This window comes from Lacerta agilis, chromosome 3, assembly GCF_009819535.1.
Source record: "Lacerta agilis isolate rLacAgi1 chromosome 3, rLacAgi1.pri, whole genome shotgun sequence".
NCBI lineage: Eukaryota > Metazoa > Chordata > Lepidosauria > Squamata > Lacertidae > Lacerta > Lacerta agilis.
The window spans coordinates 99,996,523-100,014,366 of NC_046314.1; the positions used below are offsets into that span (position 1 = coordinate 99,996,523).

General features: G+C 44.8%; 1 protein-coding gene across 1 annotated transcript; it reads right to left on the reverse strand.

The window, feature by feature from the left end:
• Positions 1–9,447: 9,447 nt before the first annotated feature.
• LOC117044729 (transmembrane protein 247-like) lies at positions 9,448–15,525 on the reverse strand. Its single transcript, XM_033145525.1, has 4 exons — positions 15,345–15,525; positions 14,026–14,256; positions 11,366–11,701; positions 9,448–9,972 (listed from the first exon to the last, which is right to left on the reverse strand). Exons 1-4 carry the CDS (start codon positions 15,345–15,347, stop codon positions 9,769–9,771), a joined length of 774 nt encoding a protein of 257 aa, XP_033001416.1. The 5' UTR covers positions 15,348–15,525; the 3' UTR covers positions 9,448–9,768.
• Between the last annotated feature and the right edge of the window lie 2,319 nt (positions 15,526–17,844).

Below are 17,844 nucleotides of genomic sequence, written 5' to 3' on the forward strand. Positions count from 1 at the left end.
CCAAAAACAGCTGGAGGCCCAAGTTTGGGAAATCCTGCTCCAACACAAGCGTAGCCAACCTGGTGCCTTCCTGAAGTTGTTGGAAAACGACTCCCTTAATCCCTGACTGTAGGCCATGCCGGCTGGGGAGTTGGAGTCCAACAACATCTGGAGGGCCCCAAGTTAGCCATTCCTGCTTTAAGTGGAGTCATCAGGGACTGAGTCTGGGACTTCCTGTGTGGACAACCCGTGTTCTGCCACAGAATTATCAACCCTCCCTCTCTGGAGCCCAAGCAGCACTGAACCCAAATACACCCAACAATATAGTAACAAAAAAGATTGCCACAGGCAAGTCAAGCAATAGAATATATAGCTTTCATCAGATATTTGGAAATGTATTTGTGGGGCCATGAGTTTCCCAGGGTGCTAATAAGGAATTCATCAACCAGAATAAGGATCACCGCTGGATTTAGGGTGCTGCGGGCTGTTCCCCTGCACCGAGTGCTGAGCTGAGGTGCCTCAGCGAGGTGGTGCAAAATTGAGAAGATCCAAAATTGAGAAGATCCATGTGGGGTCACCAAATTTTGGCCTCGCACAGGGCGCCATATTACCAAAGATTGCCAAAGTTCTCCCCTAGACAAGTAATGGTGAAATCACCCTGAAAGAGCACTTCTCAACCAGCAAGAAGAGAAGGTTAAGGGGTGATATGATAGCCATGTTCAAATATATAAAAGGATGTCATATAGAGGAGGGAGAAAGGTTGTTTTCTGCTGCTCCAGAGAAGCGGACACGGGGCAATGGATTCAAACTACAAGAAAGAAGATTCCACCGAAACATTAGGAAGAACTTCCTGACAGTAAGAGCTGTTTGACAGTGGAATTTGCTACCAAGGAGTGTGGTGGAGTCTCCTTCTTTGGAGGTCTTTAAGCGGAGGCTTGACAGCCATCTGTCAGGAATGCTTTGATGGTGTTTCCTGCTTGGCAGGGGGTTGGACTGGATGGCCCTTGTGGTCTCTTCCAACTCTAGGATTCTATGATTCTATTCTATGATTCTAACCATTTCTGATCTTCTCCTTCTCTTTGCAGCAACAGGTGTGTACTGGAGATATGCACATGATCACACACACGACCCTCCATTGTGCATTCAGGATTACTTGTGCTTATGATGGTATCTGGACATTTATATGCAATCCCGTTTTCGGTACACTTTGTACCTTCCTGCAAAGGTTTCGGGACAGACATACCGCTTTCTTTCCAATCTGTGCATGACCTGTGACTTCCTGCAAAAATCCTTTTAACTTCCTTACCAAACTTGTTCCGGGTTTTTATCGTTTTCTTGTCCTGCTTCTGCTGTGCTATAGTTCTGGGTGCCCCTCCATGCAGCAATAGTGCGAGAACTTTAGGGAAGCATCGCAGAACAAATCACAAAGCAGAGTGATGTGTCAGTATAAATCCATCGCTGATGTGCTATCATTGTGTCAATGACATGTTAGAAGATACACACACACAAAACCCACCAGTCTGGAGGAGTCCTTAATTTATGAAGATTAACAGTGAGGGAGTAGAGACCTGCTCAGACCCCTCTTGGAAAACAGCCTATACTGTAGAGCAGGGACATCCAGCTCCCAAGAGACTGTGATCTACTCCCAGAAAAAAAATGGCTGTGATCTACCCATTTTGGGGGGGGGGGGTTAGAGTTGTCAATGGCAGCACAAAGTTGTTGACCTTTTTTAGGGGTTCAGGTCACAGTGAGCTTTTAGCTTTTTTATGGGGCAAGGTTGTAGCTGTGGAGCTTTGGGGGGGGGGGCGGATGCAAGGCGGAGGTGATTTTTTTTAATGACTAAAATCGCTCACTGAAACAAAAGCCGGGCAGCACTAAAACCATCTTCCATTTTAGCAACCCTGCACGGCATTCATTTCAGAGCTAGAATGGAAATGAGTGATCGATCGACTGCGATCAACCGCTATCACCCAGGGATCAACCTGTCGATCGCGGTTGACAGTTTGGACATCCCTGCTCGAGAGCAAGCATAGGCAACCTTTGGCCCTCCAGATGTTTTGGACTACAATTCCCATCATCCTTGACCACTGGTCCTGCTAGCTAGGGATCATGGGAGTTGTAGGCCAAAACATCTGGAGGGCCAAAGGTTGCCTATGCCTGTTCTAGAGGCTCCTCCATATGATCTACTACCGGTAATTGAGCACCATCCTGATTTGTTGTCACCAAACATACCTGGAAGTTTGATCATGTCTGGTATTTATTGAGCATTTGCTCTGATTTTGTTGTGGGTTCTCTTTGTTATTCATTCCTTCCTTCCACACTTTTCAATATATTTTCCTGTCACTGGATTATTTCATATTTTGTAAGATGCTGAGCCTGTGCTGGCCAGCGCCAAGATATCCTATGGATATTTTTTGATGTATCTTTGATGTTTCTGTTTTGTTTTTGAAAAGTTCTGCAAGTAAACTTTGAATAATAATTTTTATGAGTCCGGACAAGGCATTCTTTCCAAAAGGAGTCAGTCCATATGCTTCCAGTCGCTGCGCAACATTAATATCTGCAATGGTATGTACCTTAAGATGTATCCCACCCACCCCCCAAGACAGGAACTGACTGCAATATTTAATCAAGAGGAACTGATGTTTCTTAAGCATCATTTGGATATTATTCCAATCAACTGAAAAAAGTAAGAGCTGACAGAAAGAGCTGTTTGACAGTGGAATGATCTCTCTTGGGAGGTTGTAGACTCTCCTTCCTTGGAGGTTTTTAATCAGAGGTTGGGTAGCCATCTGTCATGGATGCTTTAGCTGAGATTCCTGCATTGTAGGGGGTTGGACTAGATGACCCTCAGGGTCCCTTCCAAGTCTACAATTCTGTGATTCTACGAAAAAAAGCAGGGTGGGCGGTTTCACTCAAAGCTTTCCCACTAGCTGATATCCCTATTTAAAATAAACAAAGTAACACACCACTTTTTGCAAGATGAACCCCAGCCCAGAGGCAGAAATGTTCTGACACAGATGATAAACATAGGAACATAAATACACTTTGTACTGAGTCAGACACATTGGCCCATGTAGCTTAGTATTGCCTACACTGACCGGCAGAAGCTGTTTAGGGTTTCAGGCAGCAGCCTCTCACCCAGCCCTTCCTGGAGATGCTCAGGATTGAACCTGGGGACATTTCCAAGCACAATTCAAAGTGTTGGTGCTGACCTTTAAAGACCTAAACGGCCTCGGTCCTGTATACCTGAAGGAGTTCTCCATTCCCATCATTCAGCCCGGACACTGAGATCCAGCACCGAGGGCCTTCTGGCGGTTCCCACACTGCAAGAAGTGAGGTTACAGGGAACTAGGCAGAGGGCCTTCTCGGTAGTGGCGTCTGCCCTGTGGAACACCTTCCCATCAGGGGTCAAGGAGATAAACAACTACCTGACATTCAGAAAATACCTGAAGGCAGCCCTGTTTAGGGAAGTTTTTAATCTGTGATATTTTAATGTATTTTAATATTTGTTGGAAGCTGCCCAGAGTGGCTGGGGAGACCCAGCCAGAGGGGCGGGGTACAAATAATACATTATTATTATTATAAATTATTATTATTCTGCATGAAAAGCAGATGCTCTATTGCTCTACTATGGCCCTTCCCGATACAATCCATGCAGTGGCGGAGCTTCATTCTCCGGCACCGGGGGGTGGAGAGCAGGTGGGGGCTTGGCTGGCTTGCATCCTGGGGGCGTGGTGCATCGCCTGAGGGGGCATGGCGCTCAGCACGGGTGGGGGGGGGGCAGCCGCGATGGTACCCCACTGGGATCGCGCTGCCAGGGGCGGTATGCTCCCCTCACACTCCTCTTCCTCTGCTAGTGAATTCATGTATCATACAGTGGCCGCAGGAGGATAGTCAAGCAAGGAAATGAAAGCGTGAGTTGGGGATGTGGGGATTGGATCTGCTTCCCATTGACTGGTGACAGGGAGAGGCCACCGAGATCACATAACACTGATCCTGAAAGACCTACATTGGCTCCCAGTATGTTTCCGGGCACAATCCATAGTGTTGCTGCTGACCTTTAAAGCCCTAAACAGCCTTGGTCCTGCATACCTGAAGGAGCATCTCCACCCCCATCGTTCAACCCGGACACTGAGGTCCAGCACCGAGGGCCTTCTGGCGGTTCCCTCACTGCGAGAAGCAAAGCTACAGGGAACCAGGCAGAGGGCCTTCTCGGTAGTGGCGTCCGCCCTGTGGAATACCCTCCCACCAGATGTCAAATAAATGAACAACTCTCTGACTTTTGGAAGACATCTGAAGGCAGCCCTGTTTAGGGAAGCTTTTAATATTTGATGAATTATTGTGTTTTAATATTTTGCTGGAAGCTGCCCGGAGTGGCTGGGGAAACCCAGCCAGATGAGCAGGGTATAAATAAATAATTATAATTACAATTGTTGTTGTTGTTGTTGTTGTTGTTGTTGCAGTTTGCATACGGTCTTATGCAGGGGTCCCCAAACTAAGGCCCAGGGGCCGGATGCAGCCCAATCACCTTATAAATCCGGCCCCCGGATGGTCCGGGAATCAGCGTGTTTTTACATGAGTAGAATGTGTCCTTTTATTTAAAATGCACCTCTGGGTTATTTGTGGGGCATAGGAATTCGTTCAATTTTTTTTTCAAAATATACTCCAGCCCCCTACAAGGTCTGAGGGACAGTGGACCGGCCCCCTGCTGAAAAAGTTTGCTGACCCCTGGTCTTATGCATGCACACAATTGGCACACTGCAAATACGGAAGGTATGAGGCATGCACATGGTTCTTATGCATGCTTCCATTTACATACTCAGGCGCTGTGTGCATAGGGAACCTTAAACGCATGGAGGTCAGAAGCAGGGCCAGCATGGATCTTCCCAACTTCCCTACTACCCTCTCGCATGTGCATTGATTGGTTCAGTCCCCAGCATCTGCACAGGGCAAATGCAGTACCCCATCAGGGGCACAAGAGGGCATACTTTGACAGTTTTGGTGCTAGCCATGCCCTCTGCAGGATCCTCACATTTCACAGAGAGGTGTTCTGTGCCTTTAACAGGCTTGCAGAGGCAGAAAATCAGCAGGTGAAGCTTTCCCCAGTATTCCCTCTGCTTGCTGGGAAGTGCGGGCAGGTGGGGGAAATCAGCTGTCTCTTGTGCAGCTGCAAAGGCACAGAGTTTATGGGAAAGGCGGAAATGCCGCTTCCCACAACTGGATGATAGAATAACGAAGTGTCAGGAATCAGCTAAATCCTGAGCAGACAATCTAGATTTACCTGCATTCCTAAGAATAGCAAGTCCTAACAATGACAATAATCATGTCTCAAGTCACATTTATTTATATACGGACCTTTACTGCAAGAATTCCACCCACGACGGGTTCACAACAGATGCAATATAACAACTCAGTTCATTACGAAATTAAGCAAGTCATCAGCAAATAAAAACTTGGCATCTTTGCATCGTTGCTATACATCGCCTTATAATCCTCACACTGACGCTGTTAGGTAAGTCACTCTCATTAGCCCCATATTACGGATGGGGAGACTGAGGCTCAGGGAACAATGTCTCACCTAAGGACAGCTGGTGAGTTCATTGTAGAAGTCAGATTTGAACAAAAGACCCTCCAGCTCATTCTGTTAGCCAGTTGGGCAGTTTTAGACTCTAGTCTTAATGACCTGACTGGGGTGGGGGGGGGCTATTTAGATGGCAATGTATATTACATTACTTTCTCCAAAATGTGGTAAGCCAAATTTTTATATTGGGAGCTGCCTTGAGATCTGTGTATGGAGGGTGGTACACAAATAAAATACAGTAAAATAAATCTGCTGCAGCTGGAAGCCCTGACACTCAGTCGGCTGAGTGGGACCCCAGGTGTCTGCCTCTCATGTCCTTTCATGCCAGTTCCTCTGCTCTTAGCCAATGCACAATATTGGCTCTTGAAGATCTTAGGGTGACAAGCTGGTGACCAATGCACCAACTCAAGGATGCTACTCTTTCTTTTTTGCAGTGCATTTCCCCACAAATAAATGCCATGCAACTTACCTTTGCATCCTGGTCCTGTCCAGCTAACCCTGGTGGCAGCGTTTAAAATCCAGCAGTTCCAACAGTCTTGGAAGTGGAGCATTAACTCAGCTCCTTGGCGCCACAAATCATCCAACTGCTTTCCCCCCTTCCCCTTGCTCTTAAAAAGAGTTGCTGCTGCCTCTGGCTTGTAAGGGGTGGAGTTTCTTGACAGATATGCAATGCTCCTTGTCAGAGACGCATTTGAAAAGCAGCCTTCTTCCTGCGAGGATCACCTTCAAGTCAGTGGGGGATTAATTTATTTACCAACCAGATCTTGCTTTACTGGAGCTATGTAGGTCACAGAGCAGCTATGTGGGGTTTTCCTGCTCACCCATTCACCCCCCCCCATTTCTTTTAACAGGGTAATAATAATTACCCAGAAGAAAACGAATCTGTTTAAAGAAAGAGTAGTCCTAAAACGGTGTGTTTCTGTAATACTTTTGACAGCCTTATTCATGGCCTGAAACCACATTTTCACTTGATCTGTTGTTCACCAGATCTCTAGACCTCAATATCCTGAATACTGTAATACAGTATGCTATGGTCTGTACGTGCTTGTTACTAGCAGAGAGACATAGCTCAGAGCAATACCCCCTCCTTTGCATGCAGAAGCTTCCTGGTACAATCTCCAACATCTCAATAAATGGCTAGGAGAGACCCCTGGGCAAAACCAGTCAATTTCAGCTCATTTTCTCATTTCCCCAACCTTAGGTTCAGTTCTATACCTTTCCACATCCATTTGTGATTGGTTTTTTTTTAAAGCATCCTTATGAAAATTTATCAGCATTTTGGTACAAATGTCTCCCAAGTTTCAAGTCGCAAACTGTTTCGCAAAGTGTGAAGTAGGTAGATTTGCCTTTAAATTGTGACCTGAATTGAATCAGTCAGGGCTCTGACAGGGAAGGAGAGCCCTCGCATCAAGCAGGGACTGGAGGTGAAGCGCCTCTTCCATCTCCCCACTTGCAAGGGGGGGGGAGGGCGCAGAGGGGGTAGGCTGGGGTTCCGCATCCCACGGCTTTTATGCTGGGCAAAGAACCGGAAAGAGTCATTCCCGGACTCTGCCGAAGGATGAGCTAGATGTACCTTTTGTTGCTGCACTGTACATATCTGCACAATAAAGAAACTTAGTTTTAGAAGACCTCGGCGTCAGGCTGGTTACTCATGAGCAATCACTGAAAACCCTTACAGCATCCCTCCAGCCTTCCCTGTTTGTCTGAAACCGGACAGTGTAGACAATTCTGAGATAGATGAACCAATTGTCTGACAAAGGTGTAAGCAGCGCCCCATGTTCCTATTGTTGCCTGTGTCCTTACCATTTCTGTGTACAGAGAAATTGTGGGAACCATTCTACCCAATTTCTCCAGGGGGAGGAGAAAATTGTCAACAGTTTCTTAGGGATGGGTCTCACAATAAGCAGTGGCAATGGCACAGCTTCCTTCTCTTCCCACCCCCCCCCCAGGCTACCCAGCATCAAGAAGAAGAAGCAACTGCGTTTACAGACTCACCACAATTTGGAGTCCTCTACAATGCCCGAGGCCTGGTGTTATTTTAGGACTTTCTGGGAGGTAAGAAGATTTATGGCCACCACAAATAAATTGTGGAGAATATTCAGACAGAATTCTGTGAAGTAGTCTTCTTTTAGCAGACAGCGGGGGGGGGGGGGTTGCTGAGAAAAGGAAATCTCTCAGAAATCCCCCCCCCCCAAAAAAATAGTCTTTGGAGAAATATTGGCTCAGCTCCATTGTGAGCCAATTGCTACATAAGATCAACAAACCAAAAGCCCATCATCTGGTTCTTACAGTGCCCAAGCTGATGCCTGTGGGAAGCTTACAAGCAAGACATGAATATATTCGACCTCAGCTGTTATTGTCATACTGCTTCCAAGAGTGGAGGTAGAACATAACCATACTGGCTAGGAGCCATACTGGCGAAATCATCCATGAATTTAATCATCTTTTAAAGCTGTTGATATGGATGGCCATCACTATCTCTTGTGGGAGCGAATTCCACAGTTTAATGATGCCCTTTGTGAATAAGTACTTTATTTTGTTCATTCTGAAGCTTCCAAAATTCAGCTTCATTAGATGGCCCTGAGTTCTTGTATTGTGAGTGAGGAAGAAAACCTTCTCCCTATCCTGCTTCTCTACACCATGCCTCATTTTATCAGTGCTTTGAATGAACTAGTTCAGTTACACAAAATTCACTGAACTAGTTCAAAAATTTCTGAACAACACCAGGGGTAGGAGCTTGAACAATTGCTAGTTCATCTTCATGTCCATTTTCACACACCCAGCCAGGCAGCAGGAGGCCTGGACTCTTAGCCTTCAGTTAAAAGAAAGAAGTGAATTTGACATCTATCAATAAAGTTAGACAGCAAAATGTGGAGGCAACATTCTAGGGCTTATTAGGCACATATGGAGGCACCGCCATTGCGAAGGTCACTTAATCACTTTTGCTAAACAATTAGAAGGAAGGAATGTGAGGCATTTCCTGTATTTTCCCTGCTGAAGGGGTTAACTGTCTCTCAACAGGAGCAGCTTGCCATGAGAACTATATGTACAAGAAAAAGCAAGTGGAGACTACCTGAAAAAGCAATGCCCCACTGTGAAATGCTGGCTCCATTTCTAAGTACTCTGTATTGGGAGCTAAAGTTAGCAAGGAAAATACAAGAAAATAAAATAGAAGAATTACACAAGAGTACTAAAGTAGTAAACTAGAAGAGACAGACTGACAACCTAGGATGAAGACAAGTGGAAGCCGTAAGGGAAGGGGAAGTAACAGATAGTAGAAATAGACAAGTATGGACAGAAGTAAGGAAGAAAGAAGTATTACTAAAGGTTAATAGAATTGATTTATATGAAATATAGAATTGGATGTTATGTTTTGCTTTGTATTATTTACAACTGAATTATTGGAATATAGGAAGGCATTAATTGAATGCATTTTGTGGTGTTTTTTTTAAGGAAGAATTCAACATGTAATTTTTTAACATTGTTATTCTTTGGTTATTGTTTGTTTGTTTTTTTTATTCAATGTTCTTTTTTCTTTTGTATAGATGTAATGAAGTAAGTAAGTAAGTAAATAAATAAATAAATAAGCAAGTGATGTCTCATGCCTTTAACAGCTATGCAGCTGGCACAAAGTAAGTATTTTCTAGTATGGAAATTCAATTATGGTAATGCTTTACCTATCATAGAATTGTAGAGTTGGAAGGGACCTCAAGGGTCATCTAGTCCATCCCCCTGCAAAGCAGGAATCTGTCGATATTCTGCCTGCCGGACATATTACTGGACTGTCTTGGAGTCCCCCCCCCCCTGTCCAGCCCTTTACAAACATTTCCAGGGGTCCTGCTTCCTATACCCCTCCCCTTTTCAAAGAAAAAATTGTGCAAATAGAATCAGTTTTGTTTTCTGTTTAATTCTAAGCCAATTTATTAACATTGATGACTGTGACAGGCTCAGGTGGGATGGCTGCAATGGATGAGCCTATAACTGAATAGCAAAGGAAAACAATAATACTCAGCAGCGGCATTTGATGGAGAGAACTGCCAGTGCACTTAGACAGCCAAGCCAAATCTTGCATTCGTCGCATGTGTTTGAAAAGGGGGAAATTCTAAAGAGGAGGGAAGGAGAGACGATAGAACAGAGATACATAAACATCAGGGAACTGCTTGCCCTCTTTTTTCCTCTGCTGTCTAGAGTCTGCTGCTGTTTCGTGATTAGTTTCTCCTACCTCTGTAATCCAGTAAAATCTTCTTGAAAATGAAATACAGCAAAATGGCAAAGCAGAATATGTCGTGTTTCATAATAAAATAGAAAGCCAGCTCCCTGGCTGTGTAAATAATGTGGATAAAGATGAAGCAGAAAAAAAATAGGGCATACTGGTTCTGGGGCTGAAGGAGTTCGTGGAGCTCTTGTCCAATCTGTGGGGAGGGGGGAGAGAAACAGGGGTGGGGGAGGAAAAAGAGGTGTCTGTTAACAAAACGCTCCCTATGATCAGCTACCCAAAGAGCCTGCAATACTATAAATACGTTCCCATTGAACCCAGAGGGCCTCGCATCTTCATAGACATTGTAAATGTGCTCAACTTAAATTCCATTGATTTATATCGGGAGTGGGGGGAACAGGGTTCTCCAGATGTTATTGGATTAATGGGGCCTGGAGTCCCACAACAAGGTTGAATTCTCCAACCTTGATTTATATGGATTTAAGCATGCTCAGAAATATTTAGATTGTGCATTCAAAATACCGATTCGGAGAAATGCAGAAGTCAGACGAGCCCACAACATGGCATCTAATGAGTTTTCTTTCCTTTTTTTTCTCCCTGGAAATTTTTCACTCCTGGAGCAAAAGGACCATGCCCCCTTTGCCCCAATGTCATTTGAATGAAGCATACAGTGAGCAGTGCTTGCCTAGGGGCTTCCTATATTCTTATTGCATCAACTGGTCTGGGTGAGGACAGCAAAAATGTCTTCTCTAAACACAGCAGCAGAAGCCAAATGTGTGTTTTGGAAGCATGTTGCTTTCAGTCCTTGCCAACCTGGTGCCCTCCAGATCTACCATCAGCCTCAGCTATGAAGCAGGGGCAGTGAGAGGTGTTGCCAGGGAGAGGGCATGGCTGGGAGAAATCCTCAAGGGCCTGATAGTGGAGGCTGGTATCCATTGGATCTGCTGGGGCAGAAGATAGCTAATGGGAGACAAAGCCAAAGGGTTAGCAGAGGCAGAGCTGGGGGGTGGGGGAGAATTCAATTTAGCTTGCATTTAAAGTTGAATCTATGAAAATTTCACTTTCTGGAGCAAGGTGAGAGCTGAAACACAGCCAGCCTTCCGAAGTCGCTCTTATCCAAAATTTGCAATGCAGTTTTCCAACCAAACCTCATTTGCAAAAAAAATGCATACATTAGCAGAAAGTGTGCAGAAAAACAACAACCCACGAACGTTATTTGTGAAAATAACATACAAAAATGCATCACATTAGGATTCTATTGCTTGCAGAAATGTCGACCGTGGTCCAAACTGCATACAAAAATGTGTTTACTGGGAGGAAAAGGCACTCAAATGCTGGAGAATTTTCATGAGGGGTTGTTTTTTTTAATGCAAATTGCCAAAGAGAACTGGCTTTAAGGTTGGAAAAACGAAGCCGTGGGAGCAGAAATTAACAGATCCTTCCATCCCTAGCGGGAACTAAGCAGTTGAGGGTTTTTACAGCCCAGAACAATGCCCAATGATGCTGTAGGCTAACGAATGCAGAATTTGGTTTCCATTTTTAATGGAAAGCTCACATCTACCCATTATTTCCCACACACACACACTTACTGATCGAGGGCTTGTCTGATGATGTAGCTGCTGCATTTTCTCCTCGTGCTGCCGCCTCTTCTCGTTGTCTTCATGCCGGTACCTCAGCCTGGTCATTGCACCATCCAGCCTCATCTTCTCCAGGTCAAGATCAGCTGCTGTGATCTGCCTGCTGTGCAGATGACCCACCCGATCCATACTGCTAGCCTCGCCTATCCTGGAGTAGGCTTCTGGCTGCAGAGCACTGGTCCCTCGCTGGGTGCTGATGGCCAGCCGGTCTCCCTGACTCTTATTGTCTAAGGTCTCCGTCATGTCATCAGGGATGTACGAAGAGGCTGGCGTGTCCCTTGCAGCATCCTGTAATAGGAAAGGAGGGACAGGGAGGAAGTATGAATGGCTACTAGCCAGGCCAGCTATGCTCTATTCCCCCCCATCCCGCATTTTTAAATGCTTTATTGATTGAAAACTTTATAACAGATATCAAATAAAGCAACATTCAACCATTCATTAGAATCTAATAGTAAACAGTAAAATTAAGTATCGGCAAAGGATAATTAAAGACTTTACACTTATTGATTAGAATAAAGAATTGCCATATTAGACGAGATCCTTTATTTTTTTAAAAATGCAAAAAACAACAACCTGGGGTCATCTTATACACGGATAGTGCAGAGTTGGGATGGGCAATTGGTGGCTGCTGCAAGCAGGAAATTGTCAGGGGCATTTGGGCAAGTGATTGGTGTTGGTGGCTGCGGCAAGGTCTGCTGGTGATTGGCTGCTGCAGCAATTGGGCCGGCGATTGGCGGCTGTTGGGGGGTGAGTGGACAGATTTTTTTGGCTTCATTGATGCGGCAGTCAGGCACTCAACAAAAAACGCTCAACAACTCTGGGCAATCTCCCCACATTTCTTCAATTTGGAGTCCCAAAAAATAGGAGTTGTGTTATACACAGGGGCATGTTATACACTGAAAAAATGCAGTACTAAACTATAATCCACAAATATAACAGCAAGTCGCAGTGCATGAAATACCAGAAAACCATGTGGAAGGGTTGAATGGAGAAGCAATTTGGCCACCACGAGAGCAGGATGGTGGACTAGATGGGCCATGGGCTTGTTCCAGAATTTGATGGAGGCATTTGATTGGCTGCTATGAGAAGCGCTGGTGCTAGAGTGGCTGGTCCTTCAGCTGGGCTCTTCTTAAACTCTTGAGAGATATCAGCCTCAACATTGGCACCTTCCGTACTATAGATGCTATGCTCTATCATGATCTGTCTTGGAGACATCCATGGTATCCACCATATGGTAGACACATGCTGTGGGGCTGAATGTGATGTGTGGATGCAAAAGAACCTAAGAAGACCCCTGCTGAAGGTCTGTCTACTCCAGCACCAGTGTTTCCCTTAGCAGCCAATCCAATGCCTCCATTATGTTTATAAGCAACAACTCTTTCTAGAAGCTAGAGCAAGGAATTGTCCAGGGATGGCTAGTTCTACCAGCATTTTAAGGTTATTTTTAAAGCTTTTCTTATTCCACCTGCCATTTGGAAGCTTGTGGGGCTGGACAGGGTTAAATAAATTTCCAGCTGCTTCTGCTGTTTATGTTGCGATTTTGCGAGTGGTTTGAAACAGATCTCTGCTTGAGTATAAGGGATCAGATGGCCCTTAAGGTACTTTGGTCCTATTATTATTATTATTATTATTATTATTATTATTATTATGCCTCCCATCTGATGATGATGCCTCCCATCTGACTGGGTTGCCCTATCCACTCTGGGCAGCTTCCAACATATTAAAACACAGCAAGAGCTAGTGTGGTGTAGTGGTTAAGAGTGGTAGACTCGTAATCTGGTGAACCGGGTTCGCGTCTCCGCTCCTCCACATGCAGCTGCTGGGTGACCTTGGGCTAGTCACACTTCTTTGAAGTCTCTCAGCCCCACTCACCTCACAGAGTGTTTGTTGTGGGGGAGGAAGAGAAAGGAGAATGTTAGTCGGTTTGAGACTCCATCGGGTAGTGATAAAGCGGGATATCAAAACCAAACTCTTCTTCTTCATCATCATCATCAAACATTAAAAACTTCCCTATACAGGGCTGCCTTCAGATGCCTTCCAAAAGTCAGGCAGCTGTTTATTTCCTTGACATCTGATGGTGCTCTAGGGCTTTGCGAATTAACACAGGAACCTTGAAGCTTTCCTGGTAGCAAATTGGCAACCAGCACAGCTCTCTCTCTCTGCAGCAGAAATCACATTGCCAATAATCTGCTCCCATGAGGATTGTGACCACTGCATTCTGTACTAGTTGCAGCTTCCAGACGAAATATAAGGGCAGCTCCACATAGAGTGAGTTGCAGGAATCAAGAAGGGACCTTACGTGAGTCCTGATGAACAGATACTTCTCTATGTAAAGAAAAGGACCCTGACTGGCACAAGAAACCGAACTGCAAGGAGAAACATCGCTTCTCTTCTCTTCTGTTCTCACACTTGCTGAATATGCAGTTGGGTCAAGGCCGTTTCCCCCCACCTGCCTCACAGACCTCCTGCCCTCATTGGTTGCAGGTGTAGTGTCATGAGAAAAGGTGGCCGCTGGATCTGTGTACGTAATTGTCAGCTCCCATCAAAAGGATGGGAGTTCAACTGGATTCCCAGAGCCAAGAAATCCCCACCCCGCATCCGCTGCCACTTACCACCCTTTCCCGATGCTTTTTCAAATCTTTAATTGGGGTTATCTGCACAGCAAACTCAATCTCGGTTTGCATCTCCTTGAACCCTACATTGCCTCCTTGGTAAGAATATTCAGACCCTTCCACATTGCTGGTGTGATCCAGATCCGCTTGAATCTCCTTGTCTGTTTGGTGCACAGATTCCGTCTCAAAGTTGGAGAAATCTGATGAGGAATGGGGTTCTCTGGATACTTCCTGTTATAAAACAGATGGGGATTTAGGGCAGTTTATGTTTGTTTTTTCCTATGATTTTAATTAAATTTTTTTCTACATTTTGGAATATTCATTTAAACAACCTTAAAATATCAATGACTTCCCTTCTTCTCTTTCCATAGTTCATTTTGCATAACATAAATCCCTGCCTATTTTATATAAACCAAACCATTCAGCATTCCATTATTACATCCATCAAAACTTATTTTCACCGTTGAATTTATCTTAATGCTGCCCACGTTTTCAAATAAACACAAACATTTCCCAGTCTTTTTTAACATACGTCCTTCTTGTTCTCTTATTCTACATGTTAGGTCTGCACGCTGCACATGTTCCATCAGTTTAAGTGGCCATTCTTCTTTAGTTGAGACTTTGCTCGTTTTCCATTTTTGGGCTTACGAAACATGAGCCACAGTAATGCCATACATAAACAACCTTTTTAACCAGATGCATTTGTTTATTTGTGTGCACACGCATAGACAACTGATTTTTATTTGTTTTGCCCATTACAATGCACAAAACAACAACAACAACAGCAATGAATGTCCATTTCTAATGCAAAATCACACAAAGTCAAGCAGATGCAATCAAAACCAGCAACAAAAATAAAAAGGGCAGAAAGGGAGAGGGAAGGACAGGGAATATGTTCCAGCAGGTTAAACTGATCTTTCAGGAGGAGAAAAGGCATTGTTACCTGCCTGATTCAGAGCTTGCCACTCAGCTCTTCCACAACGCCATCTTTCCCCCAGTTTTGATACAGGGGTTACACTGTAATTCGTTAAAGGTGCTGGGAGATGTAGCTCTGTGAGGGGGGAAACTACAGTTCCCAGGATTCTTTGTGGTGGGGACCTTTAAATGTATGGTGCGTGCTCAGCCTTAGAAAAAACTAGGGCAGATGTGGGGGAACCTTTGGCCCTCCAGATGCTGTTGGACTACAGCTCCCATCAGCCCCGACCAAGCATGACCAAGGGATGATGGGAGTTGTAGTTCAGCAGCATCTGGAAAGCCGAAGGTCCCTCGCGCGATCTTTACGCATCCTGAAACAGAAAGAACTTACTGGGATTTCTTACCATAGCAGATTTTGTACTGGGAGGGGAACGTACATCAACATTGGATGCCAAGGCAGAAGCCTCTATACCCCCACCTGCCCCATGTAGAAGAACCGAAACCGGCTTCCCCAGCTTGAAGCAGACACACACTGCTCAAACACCAGCCACAAGCTCTTTCCTGAACTGCCACAGGGATGCCAGAAAGTTCCGCCCTGGGATGATGTCATAATTTTCCAGTTACCACAACAGTTAAGACAAGTGTTGCTAAGAGGCCTTTGTGGATTGTCTGTAGGCCTATACGTGTCACATATAGGCCTGCTATATATTTTATTTGAAAACAGTACTGGTAACATTGTAAGTGGCCATATAGATAGATGGCCCAAGAACAGCACACACTGTAATCACAACATTTGTTTATTGGACACTTTTTAACAATGAATAGTAACTCAAAGCGACTTATAGGGGGGAAAACCCCACATACATTCAAACTAAAACAGGGTGAAAGCCCCAATGTTTTGTTCAAGTTGGCATCCTTGGAGAGGAGTGAGGCAGCTGCCTTAGGCAACAGTTGCTGGGGGGCAGGGAGAGTGAGCAAGGGGTCAGTGGCCCCAGTTGTAGGTGCCACCCTGTGCCCCCCAAGCAAGCCTGCTACCCTCAGGTGCAGCGAAGGTCACAGCTCTGGTGTTAATTCAGCCGCCAATCTTGTTGGCTTCTGAACATGTAATTGGCAGCGTCACCTTGTAGCCCACCTCAGCCAGGTAAATGTTTTGGGATAGACCTTATTCTGATGATCACCTGAGTGCTGCCCCACCTGTGCAGCTGTGGGGGGGGGGGAGGTTGGCATTGCTTATTCCACCACTCCTCCCCTTCGATTTGCTCACTGTTTTTCTTTCCAACGTATCTTCTCAGTATCTGCAAGTATCTGTCAGGCTGCTGCAGAAGCATGCCTTCCAAAGGCACTACAGTGGTACCTCTGGTTACGTACTTAATTTGTTCCGGAGGTCCGTTCTTAACCTGAAACTGTTCTTAACCTGAAGCACCACTTTAGCTAATGGGACCTCCTGCTGCCGCTGCGCCGCCAGAGCACAATTTCTGTTCTTATCCTGAAGCAAAGTTCTTAACCTGAAGCGTTATTTCTGGGTTAGCAGAAGCGTATGTAACCTGAAGCATATGTTACCTGAGGTACCACTGTATTGTGGAATTTGAGGGAGAGGAGAACACTGTCTTTCATTTCCTTATCTGCTGACGGTTTATTTCCCTTCCCTTCCCCGGTAGAAAACTAGAAAACTGCACTTCTTTGCAAAATAATACTCAGGGTTCCTAGTTATGGAAAGGGTTTGTGCTTCTGTGGATACACGCCTAATTGAAAACACATTTTTAAATAATGCTCTGCAACCATAAATATTCCACTGAATTTATATACTGTGTTAATTGTAACGTATCACATTACATTAGTGTTGCCAAAATTCAACACTAATCTGGTCTGAAAACAGCCACAAGAAGCAGGAGTAAGGACCTTGGAGCTGACCATCAACACTGGACACAGACTGAGCAGGAATACAGGTCTTTACCACTATACTGAGGTGGCTTGTATTTCGATTTAAATTAAAGTGATTGTTTCTGAATCGGCATCTGCTTATTTATTTAGTATATTGCACTCTTCCTTCCAAAGGACACCAGGATGACAACCAATGAGTGGAAAAAAACAATTTTGAAAAAAATCATAAAAACAATTCCAATGCAGGTGAAGACTAGAAAAGACTTGATGAAAGGTCCTCAGCAGATCTACAAAATGCAAAATTTATGCAAATGTGTGACCCCTTTGTCCTCTCTCTCACTCTTGCTCTCGCTCTCTCTTTGGTGTGTGACTGACCACACTAAACTTTGTGGTTGCTATTCAGCCTATTCCACATGAGATGTGTACCGTGGCAGTTATGAATGAAGGAATGAAACTTTGCTGCAGTAGCTAGGAATGGAACATCCATTTTCAGAGGCAGTTTATACTTCTGATTAACAGATGCTGGACACAAGCTGTGGGGATATGTTTTGTAGGTGCCTTTGCACCTGTATATTTATGTTTATTTATGTTTACTTTGTAATATCCTTCCGCCCTTGGAAGGAAGGGTAAAAAGGATCCGACAGGCAGCTCACTGCATGGATCCCTCCGTGGTTAAAAAAGGCGCTCTAGTTTTAAATAAGGTAACGGTCACTAATCTGTTTCCCGCCTAAACTTAGCACAGTAACAGGATTGTAATTGGCTGATATGCTTGTTATGACGTTGGCTGACCCTTCAATAAATAGCGGCCGCTCCCTGTTGTGGTGTGGAGAAAGCGCGAGGCAAGCCGAGTAAGATCATCGTTGCGTGGCAAGCATAGGGAGAAAGAGAAACTGAAACCAACCACGCAGGGTAGCGGAAGGCTTCTTCACCAGACTGCAGTCTCCGTTGTGTTTATTTCATTTTCGTTTTAAAACCTTTTATTTGGCCGTCTAGTTTTTGGCCATCGTTTAGTTTGGTTCTTCT